Source organism: Nothoprocta perdicaria, unplaced genomic scaffold, assembly GCF_003342845.1.
Source record: "Nothoprocta perdicaria isolate Ctin4 unplaced genomic scaffold, notPer1 scaffold_28, whole genome shotgun sequence".
NCBI lineage: Eukaryota > Metazoa > Chordata > Aves > Tinamiformes > Tinamidae > Nothoprocta > Nothoprocta perdicaria.
Window position 1 is genome coordinate 4,359,447 of NW_020455510.1, and position 26,712 is coordinate 4,386,158.

Consider the following 26,712-nt stretch of genomic DNA (forward strand, 5'->3'; position numbering starts at 1 on the left):
CTCAGCAAACTATGCAGGCTTCAATGTGCAGCAGGATTAAATGGATGTGCTAGAAAAAGCTGTAAGTGTTTCTACAGCATGCGTTGGTTTTTAGTGAAGGAGAAAGAAAGCCTTAGACTAGATGAGTAGAAGGCCTGGCAGGTCTTGTGCAAACTTGTTCTGAAGGAAACCTTATAGGTGTATTTTTTTTTTTTTTATGGTCATTTTAAAAGCTGGGGAAATAGTCTTGAAGCCCTTTAAAGCTTTAAATTTTAAATAGTTCATTAAACTGGAGAAATAATCTTTCTGTAGAACTACTGCTCAACTTTTTTAGCCTATTCTGACTTCTATAAAGAATTAAGGCAGCTTTTAAGGCCAGCTGACCTGCTTTAACTAATGGCATAAACACTGTTGCAGTTCATAAAGCTAAGGGAGGGACTCTGGACAGGTCCAGCATAAGCTCAAGAAGCTGAAAATCTTAAGACAGCTAACTGGTAGGTTATGTTTTATGTATCAGGTCCTCTCTCTTTATTTTTTCCTTCCCCAGGAAAAGTTCAGCTGCATGGTTGAGAAATTCTTGGAAGCGAAGTGGGGGAGACCAGGACTACCATTATGTCTGCTGCTAAAGAAGAGGATGTCTGCAGTCATGTGAAGGTGGTGGTCCGTGTCCGTCCAGAGTCCCAGAAGGAAAGAGATGGCAATTTTACCAAAGTGGTTCATGTTGTAGACCAGAATCTTTTGGTCTTTGATCCAAAAGAGGAAGAAGTCAGCTTCTTTCATGGGAAAAGACTAGCCCATAGGGATATCAATAAACGTAAACAGAAAGATCTTAAGTTTGTGTTTGATGCAGTTTTTGCTGAAAGTTCATCCCAGTTAGAAGTTTTTGAACATACTACAAAAAGTGTCCTGGATGGTTTCTTAAATGGATATAACTGCACAGGTAACTCTATTTTTTTTTTTCTATTTTTCTCTTTTACTTTTAAAAGGCTGGTACTTATATAGAATATTTTAATGTATCTAAAAGGGAGATCAACTTTTTTTTTATCATATCTCATAGAAAATTGAATAGCTGTATTTTATTTTAAAAATGAGTTCATGGTTAAAATACATGGTTTAGCTTTATCAAAAATATAATGTATAATTAATACAAAGGAATTATTCAACTAGAAGTAGTTTTTGCACTGAGTGTGGTAACCTCTTATGAGCTTCGCTCTTTAAGAGCTTATTTAATTTGCATGTAGAAGCTTGTGAGGAAATGCATTACTTTCCTGCGAAAAAAAAGATGGCTTAGAGCTGTGAGAAAGAAGGAACTTTTTTTCCTTTTGTGTAAGTTGAATGAGTTTTAAGCTAGAAATTTGAGTATAAATATGGTTCAGAAATAGCTTTCTGATTATGTTATTAAAAGAAAAAACCTTAAGAAACTTGATCATCTTATGAAGCAGCTATGCAATATGCTAGAGGTAGATGAATGTACATTTAAATTTTGTATTCCTGATTGGCTTGCTGGAATAATAACATATGTGTTCATTTTTTAATGAAAAAACAGTGCTTGCATATGGTGCAACAGGAGCTGGGAAGACTCATACAATGCTAGGCTCCCCTCAAGATCCTGGAGTGATGTACTTAACCATGATGGCACTTTATAACTGCATGGATCAAATAAAAGAGGATAAAATCTGTAACATTGCTGTTTCTTATTTAGAGGTAAGACTCTGCATTTAGTGAGGTTTTTGTTGTTTGTTTTTCATTAAAATACACTATAAACACAAGCAAGCTTTTTTCTCTTTCCTCTAGTCACCCATTCTGGACATTACAAAACAGGTTCTTGAAAGGAATGGAACAGAACTGTGCTCTGCAGGTTTAATTTATAGATACTTGTTACTGACATACAGTCAGGTGCTTCAAAACAATAATTTTTTATAACAGTTTTTATTAAGTACTCATGTTTTGTTTATCAGTTATATCCTACTGAATGTCTGTGAGTGCATACAAGGAAATATCCTGTTTCGGGACTTAGCAACAAAAGCTTGTAAATATTCCGCAATCTCTGAAATGCGTATCTGCTTCCTTTTAAATTAAACTTATTTTTCAAATATTCATGTTAGTATAACTGCTTTTTAGATTTGAAAAGCAAAGCAGTAGAACTGTTATGCCAAGTTAGTTGTCTACAAATATTCCTTCATTCTTTGTCTGCATTTCTTCTTTTTCCTTTATGTTTTTGTATCAAAGTTCTGGTTTTGCACGCAAACGTGTTGCGCTCATGCAAAAGTAGCAAAAATAAATTATAGTTAACATTCATCTCCCACTAAGTTGTACGGGAGGAGTAGCAGTTATTTGGCAGTGATGGGAAAGTGATGAAGAAAAGGTATGTTTTGCCCTAAGCTGTTTTAAGTGTATTTTGAGTCCATAAATAAAATATGATAGTTAAGAATATAAGCAGAAGTGTATCTGGTTTAAAAAATTTTACTGTAGTATCTATAATGAAGTTTAGTAAAAGATAATATTCACTCTTGCTTCAGAAATTAACTGCTTCTGTTTATTAGAAAGAATGCTTCTAGTTTCAATGCCTAAAATGTATATGTACAGTGAACAAAATAAATATTTTCTCAAAATCAGTGAAGGAAGCCCATCTGGCAAAAATTATACACAATTAGTTTGTTATCTTAAATAAGTCTAAAATGCGTAATGATTTGTGTTTAGTTAAGTTTATCCTGTCAAGTGCAGTAAAATGTTTGTTACAGTTATGTCTTCCTTTCCGAAGGTCTATAACGAACAGATTCGTGATCTGCTGGTAAACTCGGGACCTCTGGCTGTTCGTGAAGATGCTCAGAAAGGGGTAGTAGTTCAAGGGCTAACGCTGCACCAGGTATGTAAGCAGACTTTGGAGCTTTGTAAGCTGCATACCAAATAGTTTCCTAAGTGTTTTTTTTGTGGCAATCATCACCAATATCTAAGTAACTTAGAAGCTTAATGCATTCATTATTCAGAAGCAGATTGTAGAAGAGCTTTGCTATTCAAATGTGTATATTTCTAAAAACATCTAGCCTTTTATCCAAAGGGTACTGTTGATTTGATKCTTGTCTTTGGGATTGGGAAGATAAGTTTTTAACTAACACATTGTAGCAGTTAATCTTCTGCCTGTGCTTCCAGTGAGCTTTCAATAGCCTTGCAGATATCTTACATGCATCTCAGTTATTTGTTTGTAACTTTTCTAAGTAGTTATACCCAGAAATCTGCCTTTAAAGTGAATTTGCTAGACTAGCATAGCAATTCTATTGCAAAATTGGCAGAGTTAAGTCAGATTTCAAATCCAGAGACTATGGTCTTCAAGATTCTGACTTTCTTGCAACCTCCTAGTGCATGTTACATGCTACATTGCTTTCAGCTTCTGTGAGCAAGGCATAATGGTTCTACAATCAGCAGTTCGGTTCAGTCTTTGAACATAACGCTTTCCAAAGCCTGGGTCTTTTGAGGTGAAAGAATAGGATATTGTTTAATGCATGCTGTGCTTGTAATTGCGTCCAATACAAATAATGTTTCATACAGAAAAAAGGACGTTCTTCAGGCTTCCTTGAACTGGGGAGAGCCCTTGTGGAAGATAAGCTATTACTAAAAATCTTTTAAGTTTATGCCTTTGAGAGTTTTCTCTTTGAACCGTATTATTTTTCACTAAGTTTGTTTGAAGTGCCTCAGTTTCGAAATAGAAAACTTTTCCTTATGTATTTTGGAATCAGTATGAAATCTGCTCTATTTGATGAAAACTTAAGATAAATGTTTTTTTCTTTTTCTTATTTCCTCCTTCAACTATAAAGCCTAAATCTGCAGAGGAAATCCTTCAAATGCTGGATTATGGGAATAAAAACCGAACTCAACATCCCACAGATATAAATGCCTCCTCTTCCAGGTCCCATGCTGTCTTTCAGGTAAAACGACATAGCAGATGGTCACTTACATGAATTTTGTTGTGTAATCTTGTATACTATCAAAAGATGGGTGGTGGCTTTTTTTTGTTTGTTTTGGTCTCTAATTTTTATTTGAATGAGAGGAGATTGTTCTTTGCTGTTGTTCGTGTTTGTGTAAATGTTCACGGTGGTTATACCTGACAAAGTGAAATCAATGACAAATTTTTCAGCTTTCTGAGCTTATGTTTGTTCCAATTTTGAGACAATATTCCTCAGATGAAATATCTTGTTCCGTGAAATTATTGTTTTCAATTTAGAAGGCACTTGTATAAACCGAAAGGCTTCTTGTACATTCCTTTTGTTTTAAAGATCATACAGCAGTTTTCTAGGAAAGGTGTTTTACAGGGCATAATTGCACCTAAATTGCACATTTAGGTGTAAACTGAGTACCTCAAGTGGTACTTTGCCACTGTGCTTATTCAGATTTGTTAGTGTTTGGGCATGATCTGTGTTGACATGCAATGTAAAAATCTCCTGAAATTTGACACTTAAGAGATTATTGTTGTTTGCAATCACTATATCTTTCTGATTCTCATTAAGTACAGCCTGTGGTATTAAAAAAAGGAAAAAAAGGATTCTGTTACCTAAAACTTGATTATCCATTTGCTAGTACAATACTGCAAAGCACACTATTTGTCATTTATAAGTTGCTATTCTGAATTGCAAAGTATTAAAAATAATAAAAAAATACAGCTCAATTACTTCTGTTGGATAGTTATCAACTCTATTCACAGACATAGGCAATGCTTAGTAACCCTATCCAAAGCTAATATTTTGACCTAGGTGACATGAATGCGACTGTAAATTAAGTACTTCATAGCTTTACAGATGATAGTAAGAAAAAAAATGAATAGTAYGCAGTACATTTTCTACGTACTCAAATGTATATGGGAACAAAATCATTCCATGTTGCCTCTCTCACAGCAGACTTCTATTTGGAACTTTTATTTCATTTCCTCCATGATCTTGTCCTCATCTGTATCAGCTGTTACAGATCATCCTTGTTGGATGTTTAAGGCCAAGACTGGCACAAGGTTTTTTGGTTTGAGAACCTCATTGTTGTGTGACATCGTTAAGATGAAAGGAATGGTGCCGTGGTATAGAATGAGACCAGCACAAGAAAGGGAGGAAAAAGAAATCAACTCTGTTCACTTGCTGAACTATCTTACTCATCCTCCTCATCTTGGCAGCAGAAAGCTTTGGGTTGTTTTGCCTGACAGGTTTGACGCTCTTGATTTTGTTCATGAAAGTGTCAAGAAATTAAATGGGATGGACATTGTTGTTTAATATCCTTAAAAAGAAAAATATGTGAACAGAGATGCTGAGGAGTTGTACATATTTAATTTGCAAATTGATCTTTGTGTAAATATATTTACTTACTAGGAAATTTAATCACAAATAGATGAGAAAATATTTTATGGCAATCTTGGTTGAATGTGTCGTTAAATTTATCATTAGCATATTTTTAAATCTGAAATGACCAGTGAGGTCATATTTACACTATTCTAAATATCCCCAGCATACAGAGTGTAAACCCCACTGTATTATATTTGAATGCTTACAGGTGAAAGCATTGTTTTCTTTCTAGCAATTGTTAGTAAAAACAGAAAACTGAGGATTCTGTGGTATTAAAATATCATATGAATAGCAAATATGTTGTGTTTATACATAATGTGTATTCAGGAAGCAGCTTATTTGCAATGCATTGAAGTAAACAAAACCAGTAGGTTTTGGTTTTGTACATGTCATTCATATTATAACCTGAAAGGAACAGGTTTTATTTTTATATGAATGCATACTTTAAGTAGGTTTGATTCTTTCAATGGCTAATAAGTTAGAAGGTAGGAATAACAATCCTTTGAATGTTTGCAAAATACGGTTAAAGTAAGTGTCTACCTTGAAAAAGCAGAAAAGTTTCTTACACAACTTGGTGATATATTAAACTTCTGATGATTCCTTTCTGCTCCATAGATACAAGTTTGCCCAATTAAGTGACACCATTAATGTTAAATACACAGTTCTAAAATTAAGTGGTTTTTCTCTCTGAGCTTGAGATAAATGACCATGTAAACAGTTTCATCCGGAGATTTCTGGACTAATCTATGGGACTCCTGGTTTCTCTGTGCCACTGTAGTACCCAGCAGAGAAGTGCTGATCGCATGAACTGCCCATCCCTTAACCACCCTTCACATGCAGCTGTGGTCAGTTAAATGGCAAGCCTAGCTGAACTTAATTATCAGGGACAAATGCTTTGGTAATAGAACTTCCTTAGGAAGGAAAAGACTTTTCAGCATAAAGATTAGGTTTTGGCCTGTTCTGCTTTGTACCCAGTATTCTGTCCTAAAACACAGTTAATTCATACTGTCAGACCAATTCCTGTTGAAGATGATGTCAGCAGATTATTGTAGCTAGCAGAAATTTTCTTTGGCATTCTCTGCAGTATTTCCAATCCCTTGAGTCCTTGCAAGGAGGTAATGCTGACTAGATTTTTATTTAGTCTTTGAGATAGTCTGTTAATTAAAGTATTTAATTGATTCATCTTAAATGCATTTTTCTGTTAAATGCATAAATTATTGCTAAAAGCTATAAGACCTCTTGTCAGAAAAATAGAATGCTTTTCTTGACTGTGTCCTATATAAATCCTTATTAATATGATGTGTTGTCAAAAGATTCAGTGAAGCCTTTGAATACGACTACTTTAAGTGAGGAATGTTTTTGCTGTTTTCGCTCTTATTTTGGGGAGAGAAAGAGTCCTTATAAGATAGTGTATGTAAGTAATTGCTTGCTGTTAGATATATCTGAAGTACCATGTATAAATTTAATAATTGATTTGCAATTTATTGGGCTAGTCCAAGTTCATATTCCTGGAGAGTTAAGAATTTATTAAGTATTAGTAGGTGGCTTACTACTACTATTACTATTGTAGTAATATTGAGACAAGTTGACTTCTTATAAGACATGACTTAATAGCAGCATGTATAAGTAATGTGAATTGCTTTGCGATCTGAGCTAAATGTATGTGCCTTTGATGCCCTTGTCTCCAGGGTCAGGTTTGTTTGGCTCTTGCTTTTTGGCTTATACTTTTTTGCCTCTGCTTGTGATATTTTTGTATTTGTTTTCTATTGTTAGATAACACTGTCAATATACCCACTAGTATTTATAGAATATCATTCATAGAACTGCACAGTCTGCTGATATTTTAACAATTAAAACAGCTTAAACTATGGGAATATTTAACCATGCAGTTTGGAGAAGTAGAGGCACAGGTGTTTTTTACTATTTGGGGCAAGCCTATTGGCATCAGTAAGAAGTAACTGAGAATCCCTTATTGCCTGTTTGGTTCCACAGATGCAAATGCATGGAGATCCTTTACTGCCGGGTTGGTTCTTTGCTTTTCTTGGGTGGAGGGAGGGATCAACTGTCTATTTTTGGAGAGGGGTTATGTCTCTTTCCATTTTCCGTTACTCTAAAGGTGAACTCAAGCAGCCAAGTCTTACCCAGCTTCAGTCCAGATATTTTGAGTAATTTTATAGATGCAAATTTTGCCTTATTGTACTGTCTCTTAGATTTGAAGTCTCTATGTAGGTCAGGCAATTACTGCATCTGAAAGTAAAATTCTGAATTGCCTCTCTGTTCAGTTAAGTGTTCTGCTGATGGACAAAGAAATAGAAAAATTTCCCTTTGGGGCACTCCCTGTATCTTTTGAACTTATTATAGAAGCTTGAATCATATGATACAAGTCTGGCTGTCATATCAACTTTCCTTATTGTAGTACTGGTAGTTACTGCATTGTGGTAGAGTACTGCCAGCTTGAGATATCTGCTATACTACAGTAAGTGCAGGGAATATGTGTGGACTTTTGTTTGTTTTGTTTTTTACACTTGGCATAAGAACTTCACTACAAATACTTTAACAGGACATTTTTGGCTCATTTGATATGGAAATATATTTTGGTGTGTCATAAGACTATTAAGCTTTGAAGACTCTTCTTATAGACTATCTTACTAGCACAAAAACTTCTTCCTAATTCTGCCATAAACACATAGCCTTGCAAGTGGCAAGGTGCTGAACAGAAAGAAGAGAGGGATGAAAAGATAGCAATGAAAAAGTAAATGCTAAGTAAAAGCAAAGATAACTAATTCTTATTGACTTTATGATTAAGTGTTGCCTACTTTCCCAGAAAGCTGGCTTAAGGATACCTTTACTGGCAGAAGGAAGCAGAAAAGGGTGGCTTTTCCTGCTCCCCTCTCCCCTAGATCTCCTGTGTCCTGAAACTTCAGGAAAGAAAGAACAAACAAAAACAAATGGTGACAGGCGTCTTTGCCTCCTAGGAGACTATGGAGAGTATGTGTTTTCACAGGAGTAAACAAGTATTGTGCTGCACTAATACGAGTTGCAGATAATTAATTGCTAAAAGTCCAGCCTTTTCCAATGACTATCTTAAATTCTTGTATTTTATATATATATTTGGCATACTATTAAGGATAACTTAAAAAATTAACTTTTGCACTCAAAATTATAGTAGCACAATATACTTTTCTGTACATCCCAAATATTTCTGGAAGCAAATGGATACAGACGGTAAGTGTTAGAAATGCTCTTGTACATCTCCTTTGACCATCTTCTGTCATCAGATATGCACTGAAATGCATATGGCAAGATTGACTTCTAATGGCCAGATTAACTTCTTAGGATAAGAAGAATTAGGATAAGAAGAAAGGATAAGAAGAAATTAGTGGTTATTTCTAATTTTTTCTCTCTTTTTGTACTTGCAGATTTATTTAAGGCAGCAAGATAAAACAGCTAGCATAAGTCAAAATGTTCGCATTGCCAAAATGTCCCTTATTGATCTGGCAGGATCTGAACGTGCCAGTGCTACAAATGCCAAAGGGGCTCGTTTCAGAGAAGGAACAAATATTAACCGCTCCTTGCTAGCTCTTGGAAATGTCATTAATGCCTTGGCAGATCCAAAGGTATGTGGTGTTTTCCCATGAAGTCTCTACCGTGCAATCATTTAAAAATATATTTAAACAATAAATATCAAATGTGGTGCTCTCAGCATCATTTTTGACTGTTCTAAACCAAAGTTTACCTAGCTACTTATGCTAGTAGTTCTTCTGTGTAAATACTTCTGTGACAAGTATTCTGGGGCTTCTTGGGTGAATAGTCCAGGATAGTCTAGACCAAAACTCTATGAATGCGGCAGAAATTCATTTCTAGATCAAAGTTTGCTGTTGTGTTTCTTTCATACAATATCTTGATTAACAGTTGGTAATGAAAATAGAGCTCTTCRTCCTTAGCTCTACTGTACAAATTTTATCTGGTAATATTGAATGTCTGTTATATAAATCAGGTGTTTTCCAAGCATCTTTTTTAATTTGTTGGAAGGGAGCTTTATTTTGTGTATGGGTGATTGCTTTCAATTGAGATAGTCAAAAAGCACTGTAGAGATCAAAAGCAGAAAAGCCAGATCAGCGTCCTGAAAGCAATTTGGAGAGGGCTTTTCTGTTCTTTTCTCACTATGAACTTCATCTCCCTCATGCATTGCATGATCCATAGTGAGAGAGAAAAGAATGAGTATAGCTGCTTTTCTATTTCTCCTGCAGTTATTCATTTTTGTCTTTTTAAATACTTAATTACTGCAAGCTGCTGCTCATCCTTGTATTTGAATACTACTGATTATGTTCTTGTGTGTCACTAATGTGTATTCTTCTAGTTCTTCTAGTGTTGTCATTTCATCCTTGTGTTACGCCAAACTTGTCCCATCATTGAATCTCTCTTATGACTTACAGTATATACTTTTTACCTTTGTCAGTCAGAAGAGCCATGAATTTCTTTCTTTGGTTACCCAGGGAATGCCAATGCACTTCTCAAGTTCTTGTCTTTGATAGACACACAGTTCATTCTGGCTATAAGCTAAACTTCCTATAAGCTAGGTAGAACCTTCTGTTCCAAATATCAACTATGTCATTCAAGAAATTTCTTGGTCATTGTCTGTCTTAATGTTTTGTTAGACGGGTCTGGGACATAGCAAGTATTTATTTTGAGATCTACTGGAGAATAAGCAATATGCAAAGGAAAWAAGTAAAGGAGGTTAGCTGTTTAATGTGTATTAGCAGTGCTGAGTACCAAAAATAAAGGAATCCAGTCATCAAGGTGTCCTCAAAGAGCTCAACTGAATTAAAATGAAAGTATTTAAGGTGGATGTTAAAATACTGTCTTACGGGCCAAGAAAGCACACATTGGAGCATCTTGCTTTTTTTGTCTTTATTTTTTTGTATGGTTTTTTGTTTGTTTTTTGGGTAGGAGGGAAGCTTTAGTAATACCTGGATGTATTATTGCTAGAGAGGTGGGGAGGAAGGCGTGGAAAGGATGAAGCATATGGATACTACAAAAATTTTGCCAAAAAAGAATCCTGCTACCCTGCCTCTGTTCCCTCTTACCCCACCCCTTTCCACCACCCCCCACATACACCTTGCCCCCAGCTAATATTTTCCTTTCTTGAAAGATTTGCTTAAGTGAATAAACAAGAAAGCTTTTTTTCCCGTTAATCGGAAATAGCTCCCAAAAATATGACTTGGCTTTGTGTACAAAAGGACTTGTAAGTTTATGGAGATGTTTTGTGGGAACATTCCTGCTGAGTTTATTGCTGGCTGGATCTTGTAAATGTGAAGACTGATAGGAGGGGAATCAAGTGTCTTTTTTGGCAGCACTGTATTGTGAAATCACCTTACTTGCAATACTGCCGCCTCCTTTGTTGGAGATTGTGCTTGAATCCAGTCTAAGTGGTGATCCTGCCTTCTTCATGCCTTCAGCTACTTAATTCTGCCCTTGTACTCACGTTAGTTAATATTTCTATAGCTATGTAAAGAGCCAAATCAGGCAAATAGTTTGTGTGACAGTTAACTTCAGGGGGAGAGAGTACTGAAAACCTGGACAGGGTTCTAGGTAGCTTGCTCTGGCTGACAGACCCTGATTTGAGTGTGTGTGGGGAGGAAATCTATTAGCCCATCTCCAGAGTTCCTTCCAACCACAATTCTTTTATTTCTTTATAAATTGAAAATAACTTAGTCTGTTCTGTTGGTTCTTCACATAATAAAAWAAATTAATATCCAGACCCTGAAAAATAACTTTACTAACCTGTGTACTATAAATATATAAAAAGGTTCTGAGAAATTTTATAAAGGAGAGAGTTGGTGATTTATGTTTAATTATGGGGAATATTACTTAGATGAGAAATTCTGAGACTGTTCTGTTTAGCATTTCAACAATATCRTAAAACACGTAATTTAAATAGATCAATATTTAAACTATGTTTATGTAATAAAAAAAATGCAATACTTCTCTTCAGAGCAAGAAACAGCATATTCCTTATCGGAACAGCAAGCTTACTCGTTTACTGAAAGATTCGCTGGGAGGAAATTGCCGAACAATAATGATAGCTGCAGTTAGTCCATCCTCGCTGTTCTACGATGATACATATAATACTCTTAGGTATGCAAACCGAGCAAAGGATATTAAGTCTTCTGTGAGTATTTTGATATTTATTAATATATACTGTTATAGTACTAATAATGAGCTATTTCTCTTTTAATTATTTTTCATGTGTAATATTAGCAATATTTTTTTAAAGGAAGAGCATTAGCGGGACTATGCCTTGAAAGGCGATTGCGCAGGTTAAGAGAGCTTGTGTCTGTGAGCCTCGAATTTTGTACTAATAATCCCTTAGCTCTTATAACTCAACCTCAAGAACTTAATGCTATGTTGCCAAAAGGAGATTTGGAAAGTATGTTACCAATGTCAACAGCTGTGCTAGGTTTGTTAAAGGTAGTTCTTGTTTAGAGTGGGTTAGCTCAACTGCTTTGTACTGACAAATGCAACACTGTTGGGCTAGTTTCATGCTATTTCTTTTGCATAACATAGGGTTGGCTGTAGCTTCTTCGCATGTTTTTAATTAAAAATGCCTTTTCATAATGAGATCTGCAAAGCTTGCTTTAAATGATAAAACTAGTTAAAATGTACRATTTCCTTGTGTGTATGTGTGAGTTATTAAATTACATCTGCAGTAGAGTAATACAAAAGCTAAGAAAATTATAGGCTGTACAAGCTGCTCTTTTTCATCTCTTATGGCATATAGGTAATTAATTGGTACTTAATGTAGTGTAAATGTTATGCAAGAAAAAAGTGAAGGAGGCTTTATAAATTACAACTCCTTTATGTTCTTCAACAGTTGAAAAGCAATGTTGTGAGTTTGGACAGCCACATAAGCCAGTACGTTAAAATTTGCAATGATCAAAAGAAAGAGGTATGTCAATATKTTTTTGCTCTAAGTTTGAAAAGTCATGTAATTGAACCCTTAAGTCAAGTACTCTCCTAATTTTCTTGTATAGCTTTGAAAAAGCAAATATGCTTTCTAATTGTCAGCACAGAATTATACTTTAAAAACATTTTGGGCAAAAGCCAAATTTATGCTGCAACTGACAGCTACTTTTTTTTGTTCAAGATCATAATGTTGAAAGAAAAACTGAGAGAATATGAAGAAAAGCAAGCAGCCGTTCCTGAAAATCACAGTACAGCAGTAAAGGAGCAGGAGGAAATAAAAAGGTGAACTGATCACATTCTTGTCTTTAAAAATGGAGTTTGCATAATTTAAAAAAAAAAAAAAGGTTTTTTTCCTTATTGGCTTTGTCATTAATGTTGTCTTATTTGGAATAGATGTGACTTAGCATAATTACTGATTATTTTCAAGGCAACTTGATGGTGGCTTTCAACTGAAATATTGTGTATGTGTGGAAGAATCTTAGTATCAACCTTCTAGGCAAATTATACAGTAAAACTGYCAGAGTAATCATGTGCTCTGGCCAGCAGCTGATGTGATTTACTCTGACACCACAGTTGAGATCGGAAAGATGTTACCAAATTAAATTGATTCTTGATTGTGTCATGTAAAAATCTCAATGCTGTTTCTGCTAATAGTTTGACTTGTTTGTACTGCCACCTTTTTGAGGAAAATGACAAGAATACTAGCTTTTGGCAAAGCCACTTAAAAGGTCATTTTTGTGAGTAGATAGAATTCAGTTTTCATAACTGCCAGTGACTGCTGCAACTGCTGGCAGGTATTTCTTCAACAGTATCCTTTGAGAGGTCTGAGAAAGGCATGAAAGAATATCACAAAGGATTTAAATTACATCTGTATTCTCCTCAGTTTTTATCTTGTTTTATATTTCTCATTCTTTTTTTACTTAGTGGTGTTCCTGTCTGTTTTTCATGTGATGGGCCTTGAACAAACTGTGACACTTTATGTATAAATCCAATGCTAATGGCACTCTTCCATAAGAAGATTGTTTTGGTCTGAAAGTTGTCTTTTGAATCTCTCCTTGAATATTTCATGGCATATATATTTCTGGGAATTATTCAACTACGTTGATTCACTTAACTTTTGGCCCTTTCTATGCATTTTTTTCATCTGAAGTACTTCCTAGAGAGGAAGTAATACTCCATTATTCTGAAGTAATGGATTGCCTAACAAAACAAAAATATTAATTCAATAGTGCACAACATGATTCCCTCCAAAATAAGCGTATCTATCATATATCTGACAATATTATCTGTCATTGCAAACAAATTTGTTTGCTTATCAATAGATTAGAGCCTTTAGTAATTTTTGAGGGAGAATAATCTCTGTTCAACTGCTTTAGCTAAATCGGTCTGCTGCGATGTGTCACTTAAACTTTTGGAGAAAAGAAATTATGTATTTTTTAGAAATAAATTATTTGTAATGTTCATTTGCATTATTGCAATGTCTGGATGAAATCCAAAAAAAATCAAACCTCTGTAAAAGTATGTGCATCTATACGGATACTTTAAGGGATACTTAATTCATCTTAAAGATATGTGTTATTGGGAAGAGGGAGCAAGCTGTCTTCCTTAAAAGGAAAAAGTCAAGTCTGGGGCAAAACTGTTCTTTTTGGGAGGAAGAGAAGGGCAGCTTAGAAATCAACACTTTTTTCTTCCAAAAATGATATTTTATTTATCAGTCATGCTTATTTTTAACAGTTTTCCTCCATTTTTGGGGAGAGGGGAGATGGAGATGTATTAAAGCTTATTTGAATTTGTCTTAACTTGCCTGTCACTTCATTAAGTGTATATCTGAAGAATCAGTCAAGGGCAAGGTCAGTTCAAAATACTGAACATACTCTATGCTAATACTCATTGGTCAGAGAATRTTGCTAATCATTCTGGAGTATCATCCGTAGAAACTTGGATATGTCTAGATCATGTYATGTTCATGTTAATAGTGTGGGTGATGAGCTGATTCCCCGATGTTCATTGGCACATTTTGAGTATACTTTAGCAACTCTTTCCTCCTGTTTGTAACAGGGCAAATCAACTTTATTCTAATGTTTTGTCTCTATTAGATATCAAGAAATTCTTAAAAATGTGTTTGCAAACCGTGAAGAAATCAGAAAAGAATATCTCAAGTTGGAAATGCACCTGAAAGAAAATACACTAAAGACTCATTACCAGAAACAATGTCATGAACAAATTCAGCTGATGTGCTCTGAAGAAAAAATAGAAAAGGTGAGTTGTCAGTAATAGGATATTCCATTTGGCTKTATTTTGCTGTAGAAATTTACAGACTTAGGCTTAAATAGATACGCAATTAGTACTAAATATTTAGATAAAATGGGACACAGTGATTATCACTCAAATATTTTCTATATACACAGGAAATATGGTTTGTCAGGTATGTTAATTATTGCACAGCATGGGCAAGTGTTGATTTTTATATTGCTGCTAATCAGGAAATCTTTACAAATTGTCTTAATTGTCCTAATTACTTTTAATATCGACTAGAAACTTGTGATGCTTTTTTCCAAAGCATATTAATGTACGTATGATGTAGATATTGGAGCCATTGTCAAACTTGAGAAATCTGTGTCCTGAGTAGTACTACATAAGGAAAAATTGGACATTGTGTTAAACAAGAAAGATTGCTGGTGTTTTTGATAGCCTCCCACAGGAGTTGGGCTTGCTTAAGTATAGTCATATGAAATAAAATAAATTTAGTTGTCCTTTATTTTAAGAGAGAACTTTAGGGCCTAGTAAAAATAATTACTCTTGCCCAGCATTGAAGGATCACATTTTTCTGGAAGAGCAGCGTATAGACGAGTAGGCATTTATCTTTATTGACTTTTTTGAGGCAACTTGGTTTAAAATTAATGTGTTTTACGTAGGTATGAAGGTAGCTTTGCTTAGTCACAGTAACAATCTGTATTTGGTCGAAATGATACAGCTAATGATATGTATGTATGGTAGCGGTCTTGTTTTCCCCGCCTTCCTTCCCTAGTGATTCATGTTAAACTTGGTCCTTAGTTAAATGTCAACATGAAAATATGTCATCTCTTTAGGCATATCTTTTTTCTTGTCACTAATGAAGATGTTTCAAATGACTTGCATATTCTAGAATTCTTTTAATGTCATAGAAACTATGAAATGCCATCTCTTATCCTGTGCCACTTAAAAAAAAAGCTGCTTGCATAGCTCTATTTTTAATGTAGAAATATATATTTATAGATTATATCTCATATGAACACTTGTTATGGGCTCATTTAACAGTTATATCAAATGTTGCCACTACTACATCGAGTTGTTATTTTTAGTTAACTTACATGATTTAGTAAAGATCAAGTGTCACTGTCCCRTAAGTACAATGACTTAGTTATTAAAAAGAGTAAGTCTCTGTAATGGTACAGTTAAATGTTCTTTTGAGACTGATTGTGCTGGAACAAATTGGATTTTAATTTGGAATTCAGTCATTTGATTATCAGAGTGACTGCTCACGTTTCCCTTGTGCACTGTAATACTTCTTTCATGTATTTTTTCGACATTTGCTCTTTTCCTAAATGCCTCCGGGTTTTCTCTCTGTAAAATACATTGTGAGATCACAGGGATTTTTCTGAAACTCTGATTTTTAGAGGAAGTTATTTACTTATAAAAGATTTCTTACCTGGCTCTCMTTTTCTCATGCTTGGTAACTGGCTATAATAATCGCCATAGCTATAATTAATGTGAAGCAAAGGTCTTAACTGCACTTGCTCAAGCCCTGTTTGTGAGTTTGAATTCAAAAAAAAAAGGAGGGGAGGGAGATTAATGTATGAACTTGGAGTAGCTACATTTCTTTTCATGATTTCCTCCTTGTTGCAGAAGTTGTATGTCATGTTGTRAAATTTAACCCATTCTGGACCACTGTTAGATCATTTCCTTTTTAAGAGCATGGTTGCTGCCCCAAGTGTTGATGTACGTTGTCTTAAAAGTCTCCTCTTCTAATGTATCAATACTTGCTACTTGTCAATCTTGTTCATTTATTTAGGTTTTTGGGCATGTTGTGCACTGTTGGGGCTGGTTAGTTACGATCCAAGTGAGAAAGGTGTTTAAGTTCTATGATGAGTGCTTAAAATGCAATTTACTAGAGCTAAAGCTATAAGGAGAAAAAGGGTTAGTGTAAATAAGGCTGCACCTTCAAACAGTGGGTGCCCTAAGCTGGGCAGCATTGAGCAGGCTCCAGCTGGGGCACAGAGTTCTTGACAGCTCTTACCGGTGTMTTAAAGAACAGAATAAGAACCCTGTGTAATGCCTGGGAGTGCCTGTCTTGCAGATGTCACCCTGATTCACTGCTATAGCTATCGTGCCTACCTTAGCCTGTCCCTGCGGCACATGACCAGGATATGTCCCTGCTTCCTGGGAAACTCACCAGCTTCCCAGTGGGAGGCTTCCGCAAATAGCAGAACGTGGTCATTGCCTCCCACAGTCCTACTAGGTACCTCTCTGGTGCTGCGTACATGCAAAAACTAAGCCTGCAAAACTGTTTGGGTGTTTCAGTGGTCCTGGAAACTTGACCCTGGTGTCCCCAATTACAGGGGAGCACAAGTTTAGGGGAGTTGTAGTCATACAGCTCCCTGGGAACTTCCAAACAGATTCCTTCATTCTAGGGAAGTGTCAGAGCACCTGCAGATTGTGAGTTTCCCTGCTATACTTGTTTGGTGTTGGGCACGTTGTGTATTGAAGCAAAGACTTTGAAAAATGATCTTAGGAAACACACTGTGCGTCTTCTCTCGTACGGCTCAGGGTTTTGTTCTCTGTTAGCCTTGGAAGAACAGCTGCTAGAGTAATCTGGGCTTCAGCTCAACACAGGAGAGCTATGTGCTGACTTTCCTCCCAATTTGCTTATCGTAGAAGCAGTTGCACTTGCCATTTTAAGTATGTGAATTTATTGCAGTTGCTATTCTTGAAAGTTACTAGAAAATGGCCTATTTAGGTTACATTTTTATATAAAAATATATTGGGTTTTCTACATTCATTTTTGTGTGTAATAAATAGGCTTCAGACATCTATTTGTGCTTTAACTACCTAAGCTTCACACATAATTGAACTGAATGCTCTGTAAATTTAGTGCTTTCTTTGGGCAGTTGAAATCAAGTGACCAGATGTTGAAAGTATATTGTAAATGATAGTTGCTCTCTGAAATGAGAATAAAAGTTTCCTTTGCCTTGTGGAGACACTGCTTCATACCTAGCTGGCTTTTGCTGGGTTTCTGCTTGCTTTTGTTGTCAAGCTTTGGAGAGGTTTTAGGAGAACTTTGATACCTGGCAGTAGAGGTTTTTCCTTTTGCAGAAGGTGTAATTCTTCAGTAGACTTTTCCAAGGTCATATTGCATCAGAAAAACAAAGCAGATTAAAAATTTCTTCAAAGTTATGCTTGAGCTGAAAGAAAATCTTAAGTTTTATGTTGTATCTAAAGGCAAGTGGGGTTGCGTGCATGTGTATGGGTGTTTTTTCCCAGTCTTCCCTSTTCCAGGTAATTTTGATCCAAAACAGAAATTGATCAAAAATGTTGACTTGTCCCTTAAGAATTAAATGACTGTATTTTCTATTGAAAGGACTTCCATGGAAAGAGCATGAAAATACTTAAAGATAATTCAGTAATACCCAAAGGGCATATTTGTATTAAAATGCTTGTTAAGTCCCATTAGATATAAAAGTTTGGGAAAACACTTGTCATAAGGATATTTGTGAAAGCCATTTGAAAGTCTTCTGTTCACTCTTGCCCTTCTAGGCCACTGGTAAGCGGGATCAAAGACTTGCAATGCTAAAAACACACCGTATGCACATGCAGAAAAAGATAGAAGAGGAGGTGAACCACTTGGAGGAAAACACAAACTGGCTGCATCGCGTTGAAAATGAAATGCGCCTGCTGGGCCAAGATGGGTGTATTCCAAAGGTAAAGGGCCTTTCACTTCAGGGGCAGATTTCATGGACTGTATGCAATGTTTGACCTCAGTTAAGAATAGATTTCCTTTATCTCTCCCTTTTTTTAGGTCCCTAAAGAGTAGTTGGTAAAATTCTCTGCTAARTTTTAATAAGTAGCATTATCTCCATTGAGCCACAGACAAACAGTAGAGCTGACTGACAGAAAGAGATCAGTGTGTGCAGGAAGAGAACAGAGGAATAGGGTTAGAAGTTGTTCCTCCTGACTTTGAGATTAAGCTGGAAATGAGCTCCAGATCGTATGGTGTAATGTGTTTCCCTACATGTCTTACACAGCAGAATGTATATTTTAAGGGGGTGGCTAAATTTTTTGATACCTTAGTAGCAAACTTCCGTATGTTTCAAACAAGAAATAGGCATCTCAAGAAAATGAATGTAATGAAGACTTGTCCCTGAAAATGTCACTGAAATGCAGGTAGGGAGCAAGCACGTAGGAAAAGGTAGGCATGTTTTGGGACGTATATGCATAAACACATACTTGTAGCTATTGGGCTCTCAGTGCTAATTGCAGCACAATTCTCTTTCTGCAAAGAAATCTACAAATCAATATTCAAGTATATAAATAATAATCAAGCAATTTTCTGATACCGTAAAACCATATTGTAATAGGTATGAATTCTATCATAGCTTTTCCATCCAGGTTCCAATAACGTGCTTATTTATAGTTTGAATTTCTCACCTTCAGTCTGATGTTCAGCACTTTCTGTTACTAATTTCTCAAGGAACTCTCTAAAGATCTCCAGTGTTGTCATTTAAACCTAGAAGTTAAAGACCTCAAAACCCAGATGAAGCACATGGTGTCTCTGGTGTCCCTTCAAGAGCAGCATCATAGGCAGACAGAAAAGTAAGTACATTCTCATAACAGAGCTAAGATGGTTTTGATATTTGTAACTTGTATCTGCAAATTTTAGGTTTAGTGGAAAGAGAAGCAAGATTTTTCTCAAACTTCTCCCTAGGTTAGGCTTATTATTTTCTTTGCCAAAAAGATGGGGAAAATAATTATCAGTTTGTAACTATTGACCTCCACTCATCATTGTTTATTGGAACCTAAGAACATATTGTAGAGCTTCTCACTTCTACATGACTGTGTTGTAGTTTTTATGGGTTGCTCAAGGTGATTTGCTTTTCAGTTTTGGACAATGGACTATATTTCTGTGTGGGATGTGAAGGACTGAGCAACTTAGTCATTGTAAGAAAAAAACCATAATTGACAGTCATTAATATTTTGTCATGTTAGAGTATTTTTCCAAACRTTAACTCAGCAGCAGAACTACTGAAATTAAACAAAAAGTCCTATTCTTAATAGTTGTTGTTCTAACAAGCTTCRGATTAGTTATGACATAGTAGTGTTCATCTTCCCTTTTGTTTTATAGAGTACTAAATACTTTGCTTCCAGTTCTTCGCAAACAATACCTGATCTTGAAAGAAGCTGGGTTGACAAGTAACTTAATTGAGACTGAATTTGCAGAGGTTGAGCAGCTGATTCAAAGACAAAAATCAGTAGTTTGGGCTGACCAAACAGGAGATGAGGAACAAGATCAAAACCATCCAGAGGCATCAGTTATCTTTGCATTTCCACAGTTGGTGAACAATTCAAACACGCCATGCTGTAAGTACAGCACTGATTTGTTTTCCTTTGAAAATATTTTTAAATGTCTCCCAAATGATCTACTGGATACACACTTCTGCAAATATTAAAGCTAAAAGCAAAATGGAGTAAACCTTCTGCAGGTTATATGCTGTTTTGCATGTGATGTAGAAAATAGCTTCATTTTTTTCCAGTGGTTATACATGGTCTACACACAGATAATGTCCTTCTGTTATCTGCCCCATTAAATGCCCCATACTTGACATTATATGCCCCATATATCTAAGCTGCTAATTTCTATAGCTGTTATTAGGAACAGTAGATCCATTTGAATTTTTCATGAGAGACAGAAAGCATCATAGTGTCAGTAAGTACTATAATACTATTGTAGTGATGTTGAAAAATTAAGCAGTTTTTTTCTCATCACTTGTAGTAACAGCTTTGAGAGGAATGAGCTTTGCTCTTTGTTATAGGTGGACATGGGATGAATGTAATAAAATATTTTAGAAGTTTACTTTTCTAAGGTATCAAAGGATTCAACATTTTTATCATGGAACTGATTATGCTGTTGCGTCCTGGGTGCAAGTGAGTGAAGAATGCTCAGAGCAAGCTTTCTCTGAGGGATGAGAAGCCAAATATGAAGGTGCAGATGCTTTGGGCCAATGCATCTGCTGCATAGTCACAGTGAAGATGCACAACACCAGGGAGTTTCTCAATACCGGCTAATAATCCATAGCAATGGCAGCTAGCTGTGGAAAGGCACACTAATTSTTCAGTTAGTCAGAAGCTCATAAACATGAAAAATTAGTGACCCCTGGAGCAGTGTGCACTTAGCCACCTTCCTCCTTTAGTTAGTATTCTACATGACTATTGCTGGGGTTGGGAGTTACCCTGTAAAAACCTGTTCTTTCTGTGCTCCTGTCAAATGCACATGTGTGCATTGCTGTTGATCAGATAGCAGAGATGATGCCTGCTGTCTGCGCTATAAAGGTTAGATTGTGTTGGGGGTGACTTAGGCTGGAATTTTTACTACTTGGATACAGAGGAAGGAAAGGAAGGTGTTTGTACAACCTGTGCTGCCCATTGCAGTCAGTGGAGGGAGAGATTCAAYCAAGCTGGAAGCTGTTGCTACATTGCCCTGTGTTCTTACCTAGAATATGGGAAATTGTAGAATTCAATTCTTTCTGCTCACTAATAAGCTTCCAGTTCTCTTCCATAATTTATCTATTTCTGTCCTATCTTCCTTAATCCTCTCTTATAAGAGGTCAGGTCTTTGAAAATGAATGCTAAAATTACTGTTGTTAAAATTGTACAGGAACTTTTTAAGGCATAAATATTCCATTTCCTGCAAACTGTTAGATTTAATTTGCAGGGTTGCATTTGAAGTTTTGTGTAGAAGTTTCCCAGTTATTTTGTTTTCAATGTTTTTGAACTACATGTTCACCTAGGTAAACAGATGCCTTTTCAGTTAAAAGGCAATTGATTTTTTTAGGGTTTTTTTTTGGCTTTTGGAGATGGAAGTACAAGACACGAGTTTGACTTGTCTCCTGATAGATATATCAGAAAACATGACAAAAAACTGTCCTCTTAATAGTCTCTATTCAGTGAAGAGGATTTCTTAAACAGTGTTTTCGTAGTATSATTTGAATCTTAAGATGTCCTTACATACCCACTACGGGTGTTGAGACAGTCATTTCCATACATATTAGAAAGTGCATGTAGAAAAAAAGTAATCCATTTACCAGCTTAATAGGTAACGTAAAAATTGTTCTGTAGAACACAAACACAAAATAATAGCTCTTCAGCTGTTTGCTAGAAATCAGTTCTAAAAGATTGAAATATTAAGTACTTCTATAGAAATACATTTCTCTTGCCTTGGATATAAATGCYAAAACTTTGTAGAGATAAATATAAAGTAGGAAAGTTATATTAGCGTGGGAAAATGTGAAGTGGTACAAGAACAACATTCTAATCAGAAATAGCAAAGATGTAGTAATTTCTCTTTTCCTTTAAAGAGGCAATAAATTATTCAAGAATGCAATTCCTTCTCCCTAAAGTCATCTCAAAAGTATGCTTGGCAAATGTTAGCAGAAGCTGACCTAAAAACTTAGTGAACAAATAAAAAGGAAGATTTATACAGATCTGCTCACACCTTTGGTTCATTGGTGTTTTGCTCTTTATAATTTCTTCAAGATGTTTGGAAGGAAACAGTGCTTTGCATCCACAAAAAAAAACCCCACCTGTTACAAAATGACCACTTTGTGAAAAACAGATTTAAGTAAGGAATAAAACCTAGTTACACATTTCAACTTTTCAACAGGAAAGAGCAATACAGTTCATTTCTTGGCTTTTGATTATTTTCCATCTYAAGTTGAGAGCAGTTTTGTTTTAATTTACCGTTTCATATAAACATGTTTAATTCCGGCAATATCTTAGGAGCTTGCTTTTGAAACAATTTGGGGAGAGATAGAAAAGTTAATTCACGGTAGTAGTTTCATTCATGTAATAAAGAATTACAGACATATTTTCTCATGTATTATGAGTTTATCTATGGTCCATGCTGGATCAGCTGTTAACAAAATGTAATGTCTTGCACACGTATACAGGCATTCTTGAAAAAAGTACTTGGAGAAAAACTGAGCAAAATGAAATATGTTGGTCATTTAGAAAGTAATAGGGGGTCTATAATAAATTTTATGAGGAAAATATTCCAATGAAGGCATACAAAGTCAATGATTGCCTTTCTTTTTAACTTAAAAATATTAAACAACATATCTAACAGCCACRTGTTGTCTGTATGTGGAAACTTCAAATTAGTTACTCTAATAATTTACAACTTATTAYTTAGTTACTATGTGTTTAAGATGGTAGCAATACAGAAAAACCTCTGTACTTAAAGAAAACTGCTAAATTCCCCACCTCATAAAGCATAAGGCACTAATCATTGCAGAAAATGTTTTTATTGTATGGTAARCTGCTGGCAGGCCTGTTATAGGGAAATGGTGAAGTTTGACTTAGTTGAAATGTAAATTTACTGAGTTGTTTAAGTTAAAGAAAATTGGAATGCTCTAAGTCACATGAGCAGCTTGCCTTTGTATGCGACTACTCTGAGTATAGGCACTGTCCCCAGAAATCTGATGCAGCTGAATGATTTCTGTGAATCAGAAAAAGTTAACAGCTTTACCTTTTCATTGCTKTCTTAGGGAATTAACTACATTCTGCTAGCTGGTCTTAAGAGGCTGAATTAGTTGATCAAAAAAAAAGTCAGTGATGGTATGGGTGATGTTTATTCCTTGTTTTACTGAAAGCGAATAGCTTATGAAATGAAATTTTGAATGATATTCCAAGTGCATAATACCCTATTGGATGAAGGTTAATAAGTTTGTGTTCTTGATATTAGCTTTTTATAAGATATTAATTTCTACCAGGAATTTCAAAACGCTAAGGACTTCAGTTGATTTTTTGGCGTCCTAAGAAGATATTTTTTCTSTGGAAAAGCTTTCCAATATGTAAGGTGGTACAACATCTAACTGGAAGAGGAAAGGATCAAGATCCTGTCTGGCCATTCATCCGACGTGTTTTGTTCCTATGTTCAGATTATCAAGGCAGTCAATTCGTGTGCTAAAGACTCCCTGTTTCTTGGAGAAAGCCAATTAAAGCGTATTGACTTTGACAAAGCATGTGTATCTTTGCGGTACTGATTTTAACATGTATTGTTAAAGCATGCAAAGTCATGCACAACACAGCCATTTATGTCGAATAAGAAGGAACTATGAAAACAGGGTAGGTTTATTTTTAAAAAAAGTTTCAGACACCCCTTTTAGTGTGTTTGCTTAATGGAGAGCTGTACAGTGCTCACAGAGGACTACGGGGTAGGTAGAGAGCTATGACTGGTATTTGCAAGTATTTCTGTGAATGGGGAAGTTCTTGGCACTGTTTCAAGCATCCCATTTCCGKCAGCCTTACTGTACATTAGTAATGAGAGAGCAGAATTGATTTACAGGAAAAAAATGGCATCCATTACCTCTCCTAGTGGCAAACATCCAAAACTCACGTCMATTGATTATTTTGCACGGCAGAAACCAGTGAGATGTAGTTGCATGTAGTAAAAGAAGTGATTAAAAACAAGAAGTGTGTGTTTCTCACCTATAGCAAAGACTTGTCATATGTTGAAGATCTTTTTTGCAGTGTGTGTCCTTTACAACTTYATTCTCATGCTGTGTAAAATAGTTGTTATGGCCATTGGGACCCACAAGAAAGCAGCCTGGCTTTTAGTCTTCCTCATTGCAGCTGTTGTTTGTAAGTCTGTCATTAAATTGGCCATCACAGGGATGCCTTTGGGTCACATGAATATTAAATAACTGAAATTCATTCACCAAATCTCATTTGCAATTTGGAATTCCATGACTCAGTTGTTAGAAGAATCAAAATGTATGATTAGTATAGTAATTGAATCAATYGTTGGTAACCCAGAAATGTTTTTGAAATGAATATATTAATATTTGATTTCACTTTAGCAGAACAACCTGGCAGACTTAATTTAGCACAGTTTCCAGAAATAACCCCCTTCTGCATGTATTAACATGAGTTCTAGAAGAAAACGTCTTGGCCATTATTTTGTCCCAAACATCAATTAGAGCTCACCCAATTCATCACAGCTCACTTGTCAGGAGCCCTGCTCACTTGTGCTGTGACTCATATTTTCTAAATAGTATGTCCTGCTTTTCATTTCAACTTGCAGTCCCAGAGCCAATAGTGGTGTGTTTCTCTCCTGATAAATCAGTTCTTCCAAGGAGTCTTTTGCAAGAGATAGTAAGATAAACCAGTGGCCAGAACCTCCTCATACTATTTGGCAAGGGGTAGTTAGCAGATGGGAGGACGGTATTTATTTTTGACTTTAAGTGATACTTTGTGTGTGTTCCTCAAGAGAAATCTGGAGAGAAAAATAGTATCTTATCAACCTGAAATTAAACATTAGTAAATATACAAGTGATCTGATCTCTAAAACCTGTTAAGAATAACACTTATTGTTTTAAAGGGTAAGAATTTTAAACAAGAAAGCTAGGTAAAGAGAGATTTTACCTCATGATTCACTTCTGTATTTGAAATAAAAATAAACTTAATATTCCTGAAGCATTATCATCATCTGATGGAGAATATTGAGCTGGCCACAAAATATGAAGCAAATAAAACCTTTAGCTGGTTTTTTTTTTTTTGTGACTTGTTATAAGAGGATTAGAGATTTTTTTAGAGATGGTCTTCATCTTTAAGCTGTGTTACTACTTAATGGCTAGCACTGGAGATCTGTCTAGAAACCGAGCAGATGAGTTCTGAAGAAAATCTGAATAGCCGTACTTGGTCCATCACTATGTCTTCAATATCTTTAGAAGTTACCAGTAGCAAACACCTAAGAAAGACTGTGATAATAGGGCTCTTYTAGCCTCAGCTGACCAGCAATTTCCAGTTCAGGAAGTCTCATTGGGACAATCACATGGAATAACTGCAAGTAAACTTCTTATGAATCTCTTCTAAAATATATATGTTAACAAGTTTTTTATAGGTTATTAAAAAATATGTATTTGTGTGTAGATATATATCTACAAAATTCCCTGGGGTGCTGCAGTGAGTTCAACTCTTAAAAGGTCCTATGCAAAACAATTCTTTATGTATTTAAAATCACTTTTGAAATGGGGGAGCTGTTTGTTATAGCAAGATACAGAATAATTTATCACCTTTGTATATTATATGTTCTATCTGGCATTTAACTTCTTGTTCTCCACAGTTATACAATATAGCCTGATGTTCCAGTATCAATGTTTAATCACTGATTTGAGGGTAAAAAGATTTCCTATAAGCATGTCCAAAAATCTACTTATATGCTACCTACAGGTACTCAACAGTATGGTTAAAATAACAACTCAATGAAACAGTAATATTGAGTATACTGGTAGAAATCTTTGCCTGAAGTTGTCATATAAATCATTTGACAGAGGAAAAACAAAATTTCAGGTTGTCTCCATCCCAACTTTGACATTGTTTTGGCTCTTCCTAATGAGATTTTAATGGAAAAGTTTAAAAATACATGTGTGCATATCCTTTTGGATGCTTGTTCAGGGTTCTGCTAATCAGATTTTAGAGATCATATAGCTTTTAGGAATATGCATCCCACAGGAAAGAGTGCAGTTCAGTATCATTTTGGGGGGAAATATTAATATAAATGTTCCCAAGGGCAGAGCCAAGGAGTCAGGCTCGCTATTTGGTTACTTGAATCCATCAGTGTTTTTTCTGGCACTTGTGAATAGTAACTGGACAAATTTCTGCATATGGGCTTCCTCCAGGCTATTGAACTCAGCTACACTTAAATGTTCCAATTTTCCATCTTTCTCAATACACTAAAACATGGCACTCKTTTAGCAATAGCGTTAACCACACAGTTTTTGTGTAAATTTTATGTTTTTGATTTTCTAGCTTAATTTCTTAAAGACCTTCCATGTTGAATGAAATGCAGAAGCTTTCTTGATTTTAGATGTCCAGATAACTGGTGTAGAATATCTAGGTTGTTATTATAAATATATAAATTTGAACAACTGTACACACTTTCTTTGCTTTTTCCTAGTGAGTCTGTAGCAAACTTGGGCTTAAATGAATAGTTCTGCTTAGTTCTGTGGAGCTGTTCTACTTATTCTGTACTTAAATTTTGCCTCTATCTAGACTGCACCTCTATTTTTGGTAGATGTGACCTCCTATGAAATCACATTTCTCAGATTCTCTTTTCTGTGCTGGTTTAACAGTGAGCTTGTATTTGCCACTGACAACGTTTAAGTCCTTTACACTGTAACTTTTTTCCTATTTCCTC

The 26,712-nt window shown here is 35.4% G+C and overlaps 1 protein-coding gene across 1 annotated transcript in view; it reads left to right on the top strand.

Moving 5' to 3' along the window:
* Positions 1 to 541: 541 nt before the first annotated feature.
* Positions 542 to 26,712, top strand: part of KIF18A (kinesin family member 18A) — a 35,686-nt gene continuing 9,515 nt past the window's right edge. The window contains exons 1-12 of the mRNA XM_026041242.1: positions 542 to 919; positions 1,526 to 1,683; positions 2,741 to 2,845; positions 3,792 to 3,902; positions 8,717 to 8,914; positions 11,293 to 11,469; positions 12,172 to 12,246; positions 12,445 to 12,545; positions 14,360 to 14,522; positions 18,057 to 18,221; positions 18,991 to 19,112; positions 19,642 to 19,877. Coding sequence (XP_025897027.1) covers positions 592 to 919; positions 1,526 to 1,683; positions 2,741 to 2,845; positions 3,792 to 3,902; positions 8,717 to 8,914; positions 11,293 to 11,469; positions 12,172 to 12,246; positions 12,445 to 12,545; positions 14,360 to 14,522; positions 18,057 to 18,221; positions 18,991 to 19,112; positions 19,642 to 19,877 — 1,939 coding nt within the window. The 5' untranslated portion in view covers positions 542 to 591. The remainder of the gene's footprint in view (positions 920 to 1,525; positions 1,684 to 2,740; positions 2,846 to 3,791; positions 3,903 to 8,716; positions 8,915 to 11,292; positions 11,470 to 12,171; positions 12,247 to 12,444; positions 12,546 to 14,359; positions 14,523 to 18,056; positions 18,222 to 18,990; positions 19,113 to 19,641; positions 19,878 to 26,712) is intronic.